This window comes from Caenorhabditis remanei, chromosome I, assembly GCF_010183535.1.
Source record: "Caenorhabditis remanei strain PX506 chromosome I, whole genome shotgun sequence".
Classification (NCBI taxonomy): Eukaryota; Metazoa; Nematoda; class Chromadorea; order Rhabditida; family Rhabditidae; genus Caenorhabditis; species Caenorhabditis remanei.
Window position 1 is genome coordinate 10,975,602 of NC_071328.1, and position 14,462 is coordinate 10,990,063.

The 14,462-nt window shown below is 36.3% G+C and overlaps 6 protein-coding genes across 6 annotated transcripts; 5 read left to right on the forward strand and 1 right to left on the reverse strand.

Annotated features, from left to right (window-relative positions):
* Window positions 1–3,464: 3,464 nt before the first annotated feature.
* On the forward strand, window positions 3,465–5,188 carry GCK72_002390 (uncharacterized protein; the record flags this gene model as incomplete). The annotated part of the gene is made up of 4 exons (XM_053723404.1): window positions 3,465–3,677; window positions 4,367–4,564; window positions 4,609–4,998; window positions 5,042–5,188. The coding sequence occupies 4 exons, from the start codon at window positions 3,465–3,467 to the stop codon at window positions 5,186–5,188; spliced, it is 948 nt and encodes a 315-aa protein (XP_053592049.1).
* An 863-nt stretch (window positions 5,189–6,051) lies between these two features.
* GCK72_002391 (uncharacterized protein) lies at window positions 6,052–6,802 on the forward strand (the record flags this gene model as incomplete). Its single annotated transcript, XM_003111924.2, has 4 exons — window positions 6,052–6,282; window positions 6,326–6,419; window positions 6,467–6,588; window positions 6,635–6,802. The coding sequence occupies 4 exons, from the start codon at window positions 6,052–6,054 to the stop codon at window positions 6,800–6,802; spliced, it is 615 nt and encodes a 204-aa protein (XP_003111972.2).
* Window positions 6,803–6,930: 128 nt separating this feature from the next.
* GCK72_002392 (uncharacterized protein) lies at window positions 6,931–7,724 on the forward strand (the record flags this gene model as incomplete). The annotated part of the gene is made up of 5 exons (XM_053723405.1): window positions 6,931–7,118; window positions 7,168–7,216; window positions 7,263–7,431; window positions 7,477–7,567; window positions 7,610–7,724. The coding sequence occupies 5 exons, from the start codon at window positions 6,931–6,933 to the stop codon at window positions 7,722–7,724; spliced, it is 612 nt and encodes a 203-aa protein (XP_053592050.1).
* A 272-nt stretch (window positions 7,725–7,996) lies between these two features.
* GCK72_002393 (uncharacterized protein) lies at window positions 7,997–9,042 on the forward strand (the record flags this gene model as incomplete). Its single annotated transcript, XM_003111897.2, has 4 exons — window positions 7,997–8,189; window positions 8,233–8,446; window positions 8,495–8,667; window positions 8,711–9,042. 4 exons carry the CDS (start codon window positions 7,997–7,999, stop codon window positions 9,040–9,042), a joined length of 912 nt encoding a protein of 303 aa, XP_003111945.1.
* A 580-nt stretch (window positions 9,043–9,622) lies between these two features.
* Window positions 9,623–11,208, forward strand: GCK72_002394 (uncharacterized protein; the record flags this gene model as incomplete). The annotated part of the gene is made up of 5 exons (XM_003111974.2): window positions 9,623–9,716; window positions 10,600–10,697; window positions 10,746–10,837; window positions 10,923–11,067; window positions 11,113–11,208. 5 exons carry the CDS (start codon window positions 9,623–9,625, stop codon window positions 11,206–11,208), a joined length of 525 nt encoding a protein of 174 aa, XP_003112022.2.
* Window positions 11,209–11,471: 263 nt separating this feature from the next.
* On the reverse strand, window positions 11,472–12,884 carry GCK72_002395 (uncharacterized protein; the record flags this gene model as incomplete). The annotated part of the gene is made up of 6 exons (XM_003111865.2): window positions 11,472–11,539; window positions 11,788–11,883; window positions 11,930–12,279; window positions 12,328–12,449; window positions 12,692–12,763; window positions 12,849–12,884. 6 exons carry the CDS (start codon window positions 12,882–12,884, stop codon window positions 11,472–11,474), a joined length of 744 nt encoding a protein of 247 aa, XP_003111913.2.
* Between the last annotated feature and the right edge of the window lie 1,578 nt (window positions 12,885–14,462).

Below are 14,462 nucleotides of genomic sequence, written 5' to 3' on the forward strand. Positions count from 1 at the left end.
TCTCAACCGTAAAAAGAACAGTAGATTTTTCAGGAAATTGAGGGCTGATTGGGATTTTCAACCTAACAAAAATTGATAGAGCCTAGGAAAGTTAAGCTGTATTCCAAAAGATTTAATTGTTGAAAACTGTATTAGGCTTGATGAGAAGAACTGAAAAAAATTATCTTGATAAAAACTTTTACTCACGAAAACTTCAACACCACCACCACTTCTGTACAACTTTCAATGTGTTTTGATCATTGAATTATTCTGACGAAACGAAGAGATGTTCTTCTCATAAAACATGAGAAAATCTAGAATTACAAACGAAAGATGAGATGAAAGAAGAAGAAGAAGATGTAGAAAGAGATGGAACATTGGATAACTTGTTGCTGAGCATATCGGAGCAGTTGTTGTCTAGTTTTCAAAGATTTTTAAAGAGAGATTCAAGAAAACCACTGAACACTAAGAGTTTATCTTTCCTTCTTTTTCTCTCTATTTCACCTAAAATAAACAAGAAAACTTGTGAAATTGTGTAAAACCATTTGGGAATCAAAATACCGTACGGTTCAATATGTTGTTCCAAAGAAATTCGAAAAATGAACTGATAATAGGATTTTGTAGTTGAAATCTTCATCGAAAAATTGATTATCAGTTTAGAAGTCAAAAAGACTTTTCTCATGTGGCGCATTGTTTTAGAGCTCGCGTATGAACTGTCATCGGATCGACTCTCAATACGAGATCATCTTCTGACGCTTGAATATTTCTAGATCCCGCTTCCTAACAATCTTTTCGATCTACCAATGAAGAAAGTAGACGATAGAAATGCACAGTAAATACTGTTTCCAAAAAAGTCAAATCCTCCACCCGGAAAAGAGTTTTTTTTTCAGAAAAACTTGTCGCTCGAAGAGTGTGAAGCTGATTTAGTTGGTTTGTTTCTGTCAGTTGTTGTCTGCCTGTTTGCAAACAAAAAAAGGGCCACTGGAGGGGGCGGAGAGATGAGTTGCCGGGGCCAACACGCAAATGAAATTCAATCCGAAAAGCACAAGAAAAAAGGCAAAAGAAGAAGGGAATAAGAAGAGGAAGACGGGCGGAGCAGTAGACAGACAAGAAAACGACGACTACGACGGACCGATTATGATCTTTTTCCGGAAGCTCAAACAAAAGCAAAAAGTGAAAGGAAAAGAAGAATAACGAGGAGAAATAAGAGAACAAGGGAAGAATGGAATGGACATGAGATGAAGAAGGAAGGATCGTCAGATCAACGATGGAATACAGACAGAACTGAATGGAATGGTGAATCGGAAGTGACTTGGGAGTTTAGAGAAATATGGGAACGGTATGAAACTTCACCAGAATATGGAAAAAGAGTTCCATGGTAAATCCTAGATTGTACAAGAGAAATTGAAACAGTTGAAAATATGAAATTTCCGAATTCTAGGATTTCCGACGAGAGTACCTCTTTTCAGCTCTTACATTGCCAGCAGGGATGTGTGGAACTAAAAATTTCGGTAACCGGAACTTTTCCGAATTTTTTTTTGGAAATTTCAAAACTCGGGAATATTCCGAATCATTCTTTTCGAGAATTCCGGAAATTTCCTGTTTTTTTTTAAATCATCACGAAATTACTTGAAATTTCGGAAATTTCGGAACCAAAGTTTTTCCGCAAAAATTTATCGGAAATCGGAAATTTTCCGACGGAAAGCAGTTCCGAAAAATTTCGAAAACTTCGGAACTTCCGCTCCGCACAGCCCTGGTTGCCAATAAGAAGTATATAGAGTTCTCAAACTACAGTAGTTATAGATATGTATATTATTCTGAGCTCAAACCAATTTTCTAGAGTGAAGTTGAAGTTTTCAGAAGGAGACTATAATTGAAACCGTGAAGATTATATTCATAAGTTCTGGCTAGATACCAGAGTAAAAAAAAGTGAAGAATTTATATTTGAAAACGTACAGTAAAAATTATTAATAGAGACATTTCTGTCTTTAGAAAATCAGGAAACTACAGAATCATAGAAAAATAGTAATTTATGTGAATACCGTGTACTACTGTGCTACTGAATTATAGTCTCAAAACTGCATACATAATTTGGTTCATTTTGGGATATAGTGGTTTTCGAAAAAATTATCAGAATCTCCAGAACGTCAACCTTCCTTTTATGAACATTTATTTGGAAAATACTAATTTACTGCGAAGACGAATACCGTTGCAATCCAAAATGTTGGGTAATGAGCAAATAGATAGCAGTAAAAACTATTATCGACAGTTTATAATAATTTTCTGTTTTTATTATAATTTTGTTTTGACTTTCAGTCCTTGTTCTATATTACTTCCAAGACGGAGAGATCCTCTTTGATCTGAATCGAAATCTATGACATGTGCACTAAATGAACAGCTGGACATTGAAAACAACGTATTGGAGTCTTTGGAATTCGAAAACAAAAGATCAAAAAGATTGGAGAGCAAGTTTTCGAAGAGTTATTTTTTGATAGATTGGGTGATGGGACAAGAGAATCAGCATATAGGATCAGATAATTAGGGAGACTGTAAAGATAATTTATGATGTCAATTTATCATATCCAAAAAAAATATGAAAAAAAAAAACAAAAAGGAAAAAGGGGAAATTGAGAGGAAATCACCGGAAACTATTCCATTGTTCTCACATTCTCAATCTCGATAAGAACACAAAATTGTAGCGAGAAGTGAGCGGAAAGGGAACGGGAAACGATGTTAGTAGTAGAGGGGGGAGGGGCGGGAAGAAGAGAAAAAGTAGTAGTCATTCTCTTCCCATCTTCTTTTTTTTCTTTTTCTCTCTGTCTCTGGAACAATAAAAATGAGTGCTCAACCGGGGGGAGCCGGCGGGCGGCTCTCTCTATCTCTCTGTCTCTTCTGAAATTCCATCACAAAAACGAAAAAACCGCAGGTGAGAGTGTCGACTTCTTCTCGGATCACCTATCACTCATATTAGCACTTTATCAATTCTCCCACACCTTGGCAAAAGAATATCATCTTTCACTTTTGCCTTCTTTTCTTTTCAAAACTTCAACATCATTTTTTGATGCTAAATAAACAAATAGCTGGCTTTGTTCTTTTTTGTTGAGATAATAATAGTTTTTCAATGATAACTTTTTAAAAGAACATTTTTGTTCCGTCATGAAGTTTCCTCTTGTTGTGTCAGTCTATAACTCGTTCATTATTCCGGTTTTCCAGTTTGAATCGAAAACTTGGTCCGTGTTTTATTCTGTCATTGAAAGTGCGGTAACTTTAAAATGTCTTTATCTCTATTCCTATGAATTCCAGACGCTACGATCTTCGTCGCTGCATTGTTGTTTCCACATTTTTAGAAACGTTACTGTAGAAAGATATTGTGTCTAATTGAGAAAGGGAACAGATGTAGTTCTACAGCCTCCAATTGGAAAACCATCTGATTAACTGCTGAATCTAGAAAAAAAATGGGAAAATAAACTTATTTGGCAAGGTTCATGATAGGAATCAACATTGGTATCTACAACTTCATGAATCAGATGAGAATCTTGTTGAAACATTCTGGATCCTCAGAACTTCAATTCATTCACACTCTTCAGACTATTCAAGTTTCACAAAAATCTTCCCGACCCGTTGATTTAATTTTCAAAAAAAGTGTGAATCCGGTCGACACCATGAACCAAGTCGATTTGCGAATACCACCCAATTTGGTTAGACTCTCTCTCTTTTTTTCTTCTTTTCAGACACTGACCACCAACAACGACGACTCCAATTATGTGACTATTGTGTGTTTGTTTGTGATTTTGGACTCGATCGGAATAGGGAGAAAAAACTACAATTTTGTTTACTTATAGTAGTCATAGTAGTGGTTTTAAACTGGAAAAAATAAGCATGAAAGGGGTTGGAAACTGATTTGAACAGTATGCGAAAGGGTGAATATATTCAACGTGAGCGAAAATTTAATAAATTAAAAGAGAAAAAAATGTGGAAACAAGTGGAAACACGTGGAAAAGGTAAAAGGGGAAAGGAGCTCTCAAAACCTGATGATTACTGAAACATGAATATTTGTAGAGCTATAAATCGTTGTTGTAAGTTATCTAATGTTTTCTCAGAAGGTAATTATTGTTTTTTTAGTTTTGGGAATTTTGCGGTTTGGATCTAAAATAGTTGGCAACGATGACTCAATAATCAACGAATCCTCGTTGATGAAAGTGTTGGATAAGGTATTGTCCAGGGAATAGAGTTCACACCTGGAATTGATATAGCTATTCGTCTTGGTTTATTTTGGAATTAGACGACATTTGAAAATGATTTCAAAGAGTCTGATTTCCACATACAGAAATTTCCTCAAAAACATATATCTCACTCTCTTGATTTCTGAACTTTGAGACATTTTCAGCTTTGTATCACACTAGCAGTTGCCAAGACTACATGGATTGTCTTCTTCTTTTTCACAGTTCAACTTCCTTTCGATTACGAACGTCTCGATTTTTTCCCATTCACACTTCTTCGAGTTCTGTGTGGATTGTGGTTGACTTATAGTGTACCGTACCATTACTTGAAAGCCAGAACTGCAGAACCAATCCAGTTGCCAAAGGTTACTTTTTATTCAATTAATTTCCAGAAAATATGAAATTTCAGAGAACTCCGACTGGTCCCAACTGTTCCTTCTGCACATCATCAAAACCCCGTCTGACAAGTCACTGTCGTACATGTGACACGTGTGTTTATAGAAGAGATCATCATTGTCCGTGGATGGGACAGTGTATTGGAATTCATAACCAAGCGAACTTCTTCCTTTTTCTCTTCTCCGTATTCCTTTCGACCATTTTCGTTCTTTATGTAGAATACGAGTTTTGGATGGAGAATGTGAAGATTTGGATGGATAAATCAGCCAGTTCAACTCAATGGAACTCCAAAGTTGCTGGATTCAGTTTATCTATTATTATCTCTCTTCATCTCATCATGCTCTCATTTGTGATCACTTATGTATTTCTAGTTTCTGGTGGATTCGGATTGCTTGACATGCTGGTAACTTTGAAAATAATAGTCATAGTCTATTCTTCTATTTCAGTTTCAAAAAGAAGGAGCGCAGAAATTGACTCCTTCGAAAATTCATCTCCGTTGGAGACAATATTTGGTCGTTCGTCGTGATGATTCAATTCTAAGAGCTCTCTTTATTCCGTCTGATCGCGTTGTTCGAGATTTTGATTTTATTTAGTTTTCTTTAAAATAAATAAAATTCTATCAAATGTTTCCATTATTTCGGAATCACACGATTACAGGACATTATGATTATGGAGCTCGTCTCTTCAGGCGGTTCTGAGAAGTCTCGAAAAGATCAAACTACCAGTACAATACAAAAAATCCTTTCCACTTCGCCCTTGACATCCTGGTTTTTCAATAACTTTGCTAAAATTATTTATATTTTTACTCTTGCCACGTTGCACGTGCAATTTTTATTATTAACGTGTTTCCATTATCGTCCCATCGTTTCCCAACTTCGACCTCAAGGCTGTAACGGTCATTTTCAGTGGATTTTAAGTCGAAGAGCGTTCAGTCCTTCCAGCTTTTCAGCAAGATGGATGCATGCAAACTATTCAATAGATTCGGTTTGTTTCATTCAGTTTTTCATTTCGCTCAATTAATTTTTATATTTTTCAGTGTATTTTTTGGTAGAAAAATCGTTGGGGGATGTGAAGAAATTTGATCCGTTTGTTCTGTTGAAAATCGTTGCATTGTGGGGTGGAAGGGTGCGGTTTCCTGAGTTTTCAGACTTATTTATAATCAAAGTGTTTCAGATTTGTCTTTTCATTTTCATCGCTTCTCTTTATGCAGTCACATATGTTATTTTCTATAGAATTATACCGACTGAATGGAGGTTTGATTTTAGTTGTAATGCGAATGAACAGATGTTTTCAGTGTTTGTGAAAGTGTTCCTTACTTTGTGTTCCGAATTATTCTTTTCCTCTACGTCTACTACAGTCTTGTCTTCCATTATTACAAAGCGCGATCTCTAGAACCTGTCAAGAATCCAGGGGTATCATTATTCTAGGTTTTCTCTAGAATCCCCAGCAATTTCAGATGCCAAGTGACAAGTTCTGTATCAACTGTAACAACTGGAAGGGGCCTTCAACATCTCATTGCAAAGCTTGTGACAGATGTATCTACCGAATGGATCATCACTGTCCGCATATTGGACAATGTGTCGGAGCACACAATCAGAGTCATTTCTTCCTGTTTTTGTTCTACCTTCTAATCGGGACTGGACTCTTCTTCTTGTTGGCACCCACGTTTTGGTGGGAATGGATTCAGGTTTTCTCGTAAAGTTTTTATATTGTTAATTGAAAGATTTCAGACACGAAAAGAGTTGATGGAGATTCCTAAAGAGATGTGTTGGCCGCCTTACTGCTTCAATAGATTCTATTATCTTATCTATCGTTCATATGGGAGTGAGTGAATTTCAACATTCTTTGTTTTCTTATGAATCAAAATTCAGAAGAAGATACACTCATCAAGTTCTGTTGCTTCCTTTTCATAATGCTTCATTGGATAATGTGGGGATTCGTTGGTGTCTACACGTGGATTATTTCAAGTGGACTGACGATGGCAATGAGAATGGTTCACTCTTTTTTTGACAATATTTATTTAATTTTGTTATCTTCAGTTCCAAAAGACTGATGCTGAATCTCGTAAACAGCTTAACTGGATTACTGTGAAAACTCGTTGGAGGAAATATATGAACTGCCAAGAGCAACCTCTTTGGAAAGTGTTCTTCATTCCAATATCTCGCCGATTGGTTTCTTATCAAGACTACAAAGAGATGATTATGTAAACTCTCTTGAATAATTACTTGACATTTGAATGACCCTCTCTGTTTTTGTTATTCTTCTGTAATAAAAACATCATTTCCTTGTGTGTTCTTGTAAGTAGTTTTCGCGAAATATGAGTACTACGAAATCGATGAAAAGCGATTCAAATTCAAGTTCGGAAGATGAAAAGAAAACCATGACTCCCTCGGAGAGCACAGAAGAACAACTATCTTTTCGCAGTCCAGAAGCAGATCGAGTCAGTATTGTTCCGGAATGCGCTTACAGTGCCTGGAATATATTCATCGGAATATTCTTACTTTTCACTACAATCTTCTTGACGTTAGTGAACAATATCAGGAGGTTAGGAATTTCAGATAAATATTTCCAGGCCCGGTGAAATCCCATCTATTGTGACCCAATGTTTTGGAGTGCTTTTCGTAAGTCATCTAGCTAAGAATTAGTGCTTTTTTCAGTTTTTGACAGATTTTCGTCGGTTTACTCGCTTTCGTCCTCATCTTCAAATCGGCTCGTTCAATCTTCATTGTCTTGACTGTCTTCTCAGCTATTACGATTGTTCTGACAATGTTGACGATAATCGGATTTGTTTATACGATTGACGGATCTTTCCCTGTTCCTGAACTAATGCTGAAAAGTAAGAACGAAACATGTTCGACGTGTTTCAACAATGCATTTTCAGACACATTCTTGGAAATTGTGTTGGCAGGTTTGCTTCTTTTTCATATCGTATTCAATTTGTTCAGCTTCTTCATTTTCTTAAAGAGATCATGGTGAGAATTCAACGCACTTAGAGAGCATATATTATTTTTCAGCAAGAGCCAAAATACTCTGAACGATGAACACAACCAACGGTCGTTTCGATCATCGGCGCAAGCACAAGAGAAACAAGAAAAGGGATCAGCCGAAATTATTGTGATGGATTATTAATCTTTGAAAATTCATATAAATTTTTCATAAATTTATTTGTTACTCATGCTATTTAAAAACATGAAAAACCTTGAACGAGATTGGCAAAAAACTAAAATTAGTTTAAAGGCGCATACAATTTCGAGAAAGTGTCTCACAACGACATGGGTACAGTACCCTTTTTACATTTTTGAAAACAGCTTATCTGATTTTTCGTGTTGTTTTTTTCTCTTCCTCGCTTTTTTCTCGAGCAAAATTTGTTGTTTTGAGGTAAAATTGTCCATTGCAAAACTATGAGCCCACAACCGGCAACGAAGCAAAACTCGCAATCTGGAAATTCAAAATGGGAATCGACGTTTCCGGTTGAAATTGAGTTGGAAAAAGAGTCGTATGTGTTTGTTCACCGTTTTATCAAATGTGCATCAGCATTCATCCTCTACAAACGAGGACTTCTTGGAGAGAAATGTTTCAGAACACGCAACATCGGTAATTATTTTGTTATAACACAATTGAAGAGTGTTCCTTGCAGAGAGACTACTGATTCCAACATTCGATAGGGCTGAGCCGAAAGCAGAAAGGCTCAACAAGATAATGGACTCACTGAAAGAAGCAATTGAGAAGAAGTATCTGCGACAGTTTGCACTTGTGTTCTACCGAAAACCTAACGAAGAAGATATTGTTGAAGTTTTTGCATTTCGATTGATGTATGGAAAAGAAGACGAAATCGTTCTTTCCGTCGATTCGTAAGAACTGATGATTATCAACATAATCCAACTTATCCAATTTTTCAGTGGCGCTGGCTTCGAAGATTTCAATCAGAATCTCTTGAGTGCTACCTTCACGAGCTTGAAGGAGACTCAAATGTATTTTATCGACACGTTCAAAAAACTTTGCAAATGTTTCAGACTCTTAGGTAGTCTTCCAGATGCAAGTGATGCCAGTTTCCGAATTTCGTTTACCGAAGGTGCGCAATAATTGACGATTCAGAAAAATTTAATGTATTTCAGCTGCTCCAAATGATTACATGCCAGATGGGTTTAACGAATCTCCGAAGTTTTATAACATCGGGTCGGATTTCAAATCAACACAAATGGGAATCGTTTGCGGTGGTTTTCACAAATTACAAATAGCCGCTGCTTCAACTCTTATGAAAAGTGAAACCGATTTTGATGAGACCATCAATTCTATGAATCTGTCTGTCATTGCTAAAGAGCCTCCTTCGAGTGTCAAATCGAGAAAAGGAGCACAAAAGAAAATCGCTAGAAAAGATCAACGGGCACCATATGGAAAGACTGAAACACTGAATAAAAGAAATTCAGTGGCACAAGAACCGGTTTGAAATTATCACATCCTGTACAATATTTCTCATGTGCTATTATTCTCCTGAAATATCTATTTAAATGTTTTCTTTCTATTGTTTTCCCTAAATCCATATTGCTCGTTTAATAATTTCCTTTCGGTGACATTGTACACCTGTTATTAAAAGAGTTTCATATAGCGTTATTTAAACTATCGCTAGTATTAAATAATAAAGTTTTCTCGGTGCAGACGTTGCGTGTTAGAAATGATGAGAAGCGACAAAAAGAGGGCTGATCGGTACTTTATCATATGCTCTCTTCTCACACACCAAGGCAAACAATGATCATTCCACATGTTGACTCATTTTCATTCTGATAGGCATCATGAGGCGTTTACCAAATAGTTCTCAAAAACACTTTTCCAATGAAAAATTAAAATAGAAAGGGCTCAAAAATTGGACTCATTGTCCATGTTTCCTCCGTGTTTTCTGTCTTTTCTTCAAACTTTTATTCATGAATCATCGCTATGCCATCAGAATGTGATAAGAATTGTTTCATTCAACAGTTTCTATGATAATAAACATTTCGTATAGTTATAATATTGACTTTTTCAGAGAGAAAATGTTTCTGGACGATTTGAAAACGGCTAGAAAAGTGAGCTTGGCTATTCTGCTCGCTACGATTCAGCTTACTGTAATTGCTGCCTTTGGAGCAAGTGAGTTTTAGTGGTTCTTTTTTAATTCGAAGAACTCGTGAAAATATAAATGTTCAGTTCTTCATCGTATTCCCTCGTTTTGTAAGTTGTTCAGATTCCGGTACCACCCTTTTTGTATTCCGGAAGGAATTTTTGTGCAGAACGGAGACATAGTTTCAAATATGATATTCTAGATATAATGATGCTCGATTAGACGTGATTCAACTTGAGTTCAAGTTCTTTGAGCCTCAAGCTCTCTTTGCTTGATACAATTTTTGGGTGACTAAAAATCTTTTTGACTCTACAGTTCCGGACTTGACCAAAGTTTCTCGTTTTGCGAAATCGAGTATCATGAAGTTCATTGATAAGAATGCATACAAACAGTTATCTATAAGAGAAAAAATATGGGCGATTCACGATTTTATTGAGAGTTTTCTCTTTCGTTGCAAAGTGTTTGGAATTCAAATAATGTAGGAATCTCTTATGGAGAATGAATGAATGCAGACACTCCCTTGTTTCAGTAGAAACTCCCAGTTTTCAAGAATCACAGAAAGCGAAAACCAGGAAAATTACGGAGATCCTCAATTAATTGTTGCTTATCATTTTGACAATTCACCACTTTTTGCTACGGGAAAAGAATGTTGAATCGATTTTTTCCGCTTTTCAGTGTACTGTATCATGACGGCTTGAATGAGAAAATTGACAACTGGGCTAATATTTTTTGAGAAACAAGGTTTAGAGATTTTCGTAGTTTTCTGAGCTTCCGGGTTTGAGAAATGAGCTGAAAGTTGTATCATTTTTCCACTGTAAAAACAAGAATCGTACATTTTTGTAAGTGGTGGTACTGTAGTTCTGAAAATTGTATTGAAGTTTATTTCTGAAAATTCATCTGTTTTTATTTCAGGATGGACATCGGGCGACACTTATGTATTTGTGATTGGAACACAAACTTTCCTTCCCGGAGTCTCTCCACCATATTCCACCATCATTCCATACCCTAACGTTAGCAGATAAAAACTTTGAGAAGTTTTGAAAAGTTCTAATTTTCAGAGAGCTGATTGGTGGTTTGGATTAACAGCTATTGTGATGTATCTTGTCCTCGTTCTGTGCTTTCTTTATGTTGCATGGACCATTGTACAAATGTAAGTTCTTTTCACAACACCACTGAAATATCAGTGAAGTGAAGATATGAAAACCTCGAATTAATAATGCATATTTTATCTCCAGTGCAATGCCTGATGCCATTCCATTTGATCTGAAAATGATTGTGTTCGTGGATGTCGCTTTCTCTGGATTACTAACTATAATGCTTCTCATCGCGTATTGTTTCTTTGCTGGAGGTTTCGGAGGAAAAAGTGGTCTTGTTGGAATTGTGAGTCAAATAATAGAAATTTAAAAGGAATGTTTGACAATTCAGGGATACGGCTATTGTTTCTGGCTGGCAATCGTTTCTTCAATTTCTTCATTTGCAGTTACTATCATTTCTGGAATGAGTTGGTACCGAAATAATTAAAGATTTCTGATTTCTTTTATGATTCTTCACTGCTATTTCTTTCTCTGTTGAATTGTATTCGGTTTGAATTCTTTCTATTTTCACAAATTATTTATTGGTTCACATTGATTTTGATTAAATTTTATTAATAAATATGTTACACAAGGAAAAGTTTTTGATTCATTCACAACTTGGAGACATTTTATGAATTGAAGAGAGATTCAGATAAAAGCTGTTCGGGCGGAAATGACTAGTTGGAAATGGGGGGAGTCAATGGAACGAATTTAAGCGGTTGGGGTTTCAGCGGCAGCTGTCATCTCGAGAATTGCACTGACTGCGGCTTCCTTGTCACCTGAAAATAAGAAATTAATGAGAAGTTGAAAGATGGATGAACTCAGTTTAGGTTTTTTCAAATCGACATATTTTTAAGAACTACAGTACTCTTTTTCTTGATATTTTTGCTCTTTTTGCTCTTCAAACGGTTTTTGCTCTATCTAATAGTTGAAAAATTTCAGATCTGCTCAACTTCTCAAATTGAAATTTGACCATTCAACACCAAGCTCTTGGGCATTCAATGCGAAGCTCTTCAAAAAAACCAACCTCTTCTCTCCTCCAGAATACACTTGATGACCTCCTTGTCGACAGTTGGGAACATTTCCTGAATCTCCTTCGTGTCTTCTTCCGTGATCTCCACTGCTGAAATAACACAAATTCTAAGTTTCCCTCTCAAATAAGAACATACGAAGTGGAACTGGAGCAGCCTCTGGCTCTGGTTGAACCTCCGGTTGGAGTGGCAAATCGATTGGAGCGAACGAGAAATGAAGATGAATCATTCCCTCTTTTCCCTCTCCTTGTTGTCCCGACAATTGGAAATATTCATCGAGATTGTCTCCGTTGAAGATTGGCAATGGAAGCATGACATGAGCCCATGCGATGACTTCATCTGGTCCGAATGCCTTCTCGTCGAAGATTTGAATGTAAATACTCTCGACATTCATTGGGAGATATGCGTTGAGAGTACGATTCCATGTTGGAGAGCGACCAGCGTTGGCAGCGACATTCGTGTCAAATGCAACGTTTCCCACGCGGACGCTGAAATGTTTTTTCATGGAAATGGAACATTCGAAATCATTCACATACCGGCAGTACGGATCCATACGAACCAATCCATAGTTTTTGACGAGGTTGGCTTCAAGGATCGTGACAGAGAGACGTCCGCGGGTATTTGGTGGAACGAAGCTGACGAGACGAGGTTGGACAACCTGGGAATAAGAAAATTAATTGAAAGTTTTTTTTGAGTTCTTAAAGGAGCAATTTCAGAAGATCCAATAGGTTTTTTTCAGAATATGTATGTAGGAAGTATGGTTTTAATTTCTCTGTCACTTGTGAGATTCTCTGGGATGACTTTGTTCGATTTTGGATTTTTCCAATCAAGATGTTCAATTTTCTTTCTTTCGAATATTCAGATTTTAAAGTTAGCAATTTTCTACTCCAAATACAATACCTCTGGCTCCGCAACTTGTTGAACTGGAACAGCGAGACGAAGGAAATGAGGTGGAAGCTCTCCAACGAGAACCTGAAAATCAAGGGTTTCTTCTGAATTCTGAATCTTCTTCTCATCTATTTTCCACTAAAAAATACGTTTTGATGTCCCCATTTACCTTTCTACGACGTTCAGCAACAGTCTCCGTATTCATTGTTTCGAGAGTTTGTGTGTTTGTTCTGGATTCCTGAAATGACTTGACGTCAATATTTACTCAATGAATCACATATTTTCTTCCGTAAAAGAAAGGAAGAAGGACATGTGTAGAACAGTGAAAACGACTGGAATTGACAGACAAAAGAATATATTATGGAGAGTGAGAACAGCTGAAATATAAGGAAGAAAGGGGGAGAGAAAAAGGAAAATCGATAAGGAAGAAGGCGAATGAGGCGACGAACAACAACATGAAAATGAATATTTTGCAGGGAGAGAAGGAATTGAAAATAGAAAGAGATGCAGGTGAAATACTGGATGGATAGATGTGTGATGGAATATTGATGATTGGGAAGGTTGTTAAATTGGACTAATTCGAGTTGAAGTTTTCAGAAGTAGCAGAGCTCCAAAAGGATGTCGTGAAAATTTTTGAATATGGGTCATCTAAACTAGCGATGCGAATGAATGCTAAAATTAAAAGAACATCTATCTGAATTAGCGACACCGCTTTAATCCGGTTTAGACGATTTCTTATCTTTTTTGTAGAATTAGACCAGAAAGAGCTCTGGTCTAATTGGAAGTCCAGTTTCAGTACTGCTCTAACTGAATCCGAGAAACCAATAAATATTTGTAAAGTCGAGAATTTATATGGATCGAATAAAACAATAGTAATCCATAAAAACAATAGAAAAGAAGAATGCTAAATCTGGAATATTGAAAAAATTAAGGTAACCTAGAATTTCCTGAATTGAGTTGACCGTAGGATCTAGGAAGCCTCTTCTAATTAGAAAAAAAACTCTTCTGGAATAGAAAATGATTAAAATGATAACAAAACCTATATCTAAAATAGCCACTTGTACGACTAGAATGATGAAAGAGAATCGATCAGAAAACCAGGTGACAATAATAGACTTCAAAAAGTGGGAAATTATGGAAATCATCTTATTTATATAAGTATTTGAGAGTCCAAACAATTGAAACTAATAATGATGTCACTATTCGAAACAGACAACAATAAACAAAAATTTAAATTGCATATGTATAAACTTTTATCCTGATTTAAATCGTCATGACTACTATTACTCTATCGGAGATGGCTGTAAACACACTCTTCACTCTCTGAATCTCCCGGTTTTCCCTTCTTTTCCTCATCTCTCACCATCTCCCACAAGGTCGTTTTCTGTGTCTCTCGACTACACCGTACTCTCTCACTGTCCGTCCCAATTTTTTGTTTGTTTCTATAGTCGCTCTCTATGTGTTCCTATACTATTTCAATTGCTTCACTAGTCTTAGTCCCCCGAGGACCCCAACCAACTTTTTTCGGCGAAACGGGAGGAAAAGAAATGCCAAGAGAAGACGTCCAGAAGATGTCTCAAAAACGGAAATATTATTCTAGAAACCATTTATTTCGAATTCTTCTTCTTCTTCCTCTTTTCTTCATAAAATTTTGAATTTTCTTCTTCTTTTTCCCTTTCAAATGGACAAAGAATGAACGATTTTAGGTGATTCAATTGACCTTGTTGTAATTCGAAATGTTCTTTTTTCATGGGTGTCCAATTGGAAGTAATCCCTTTTTCCT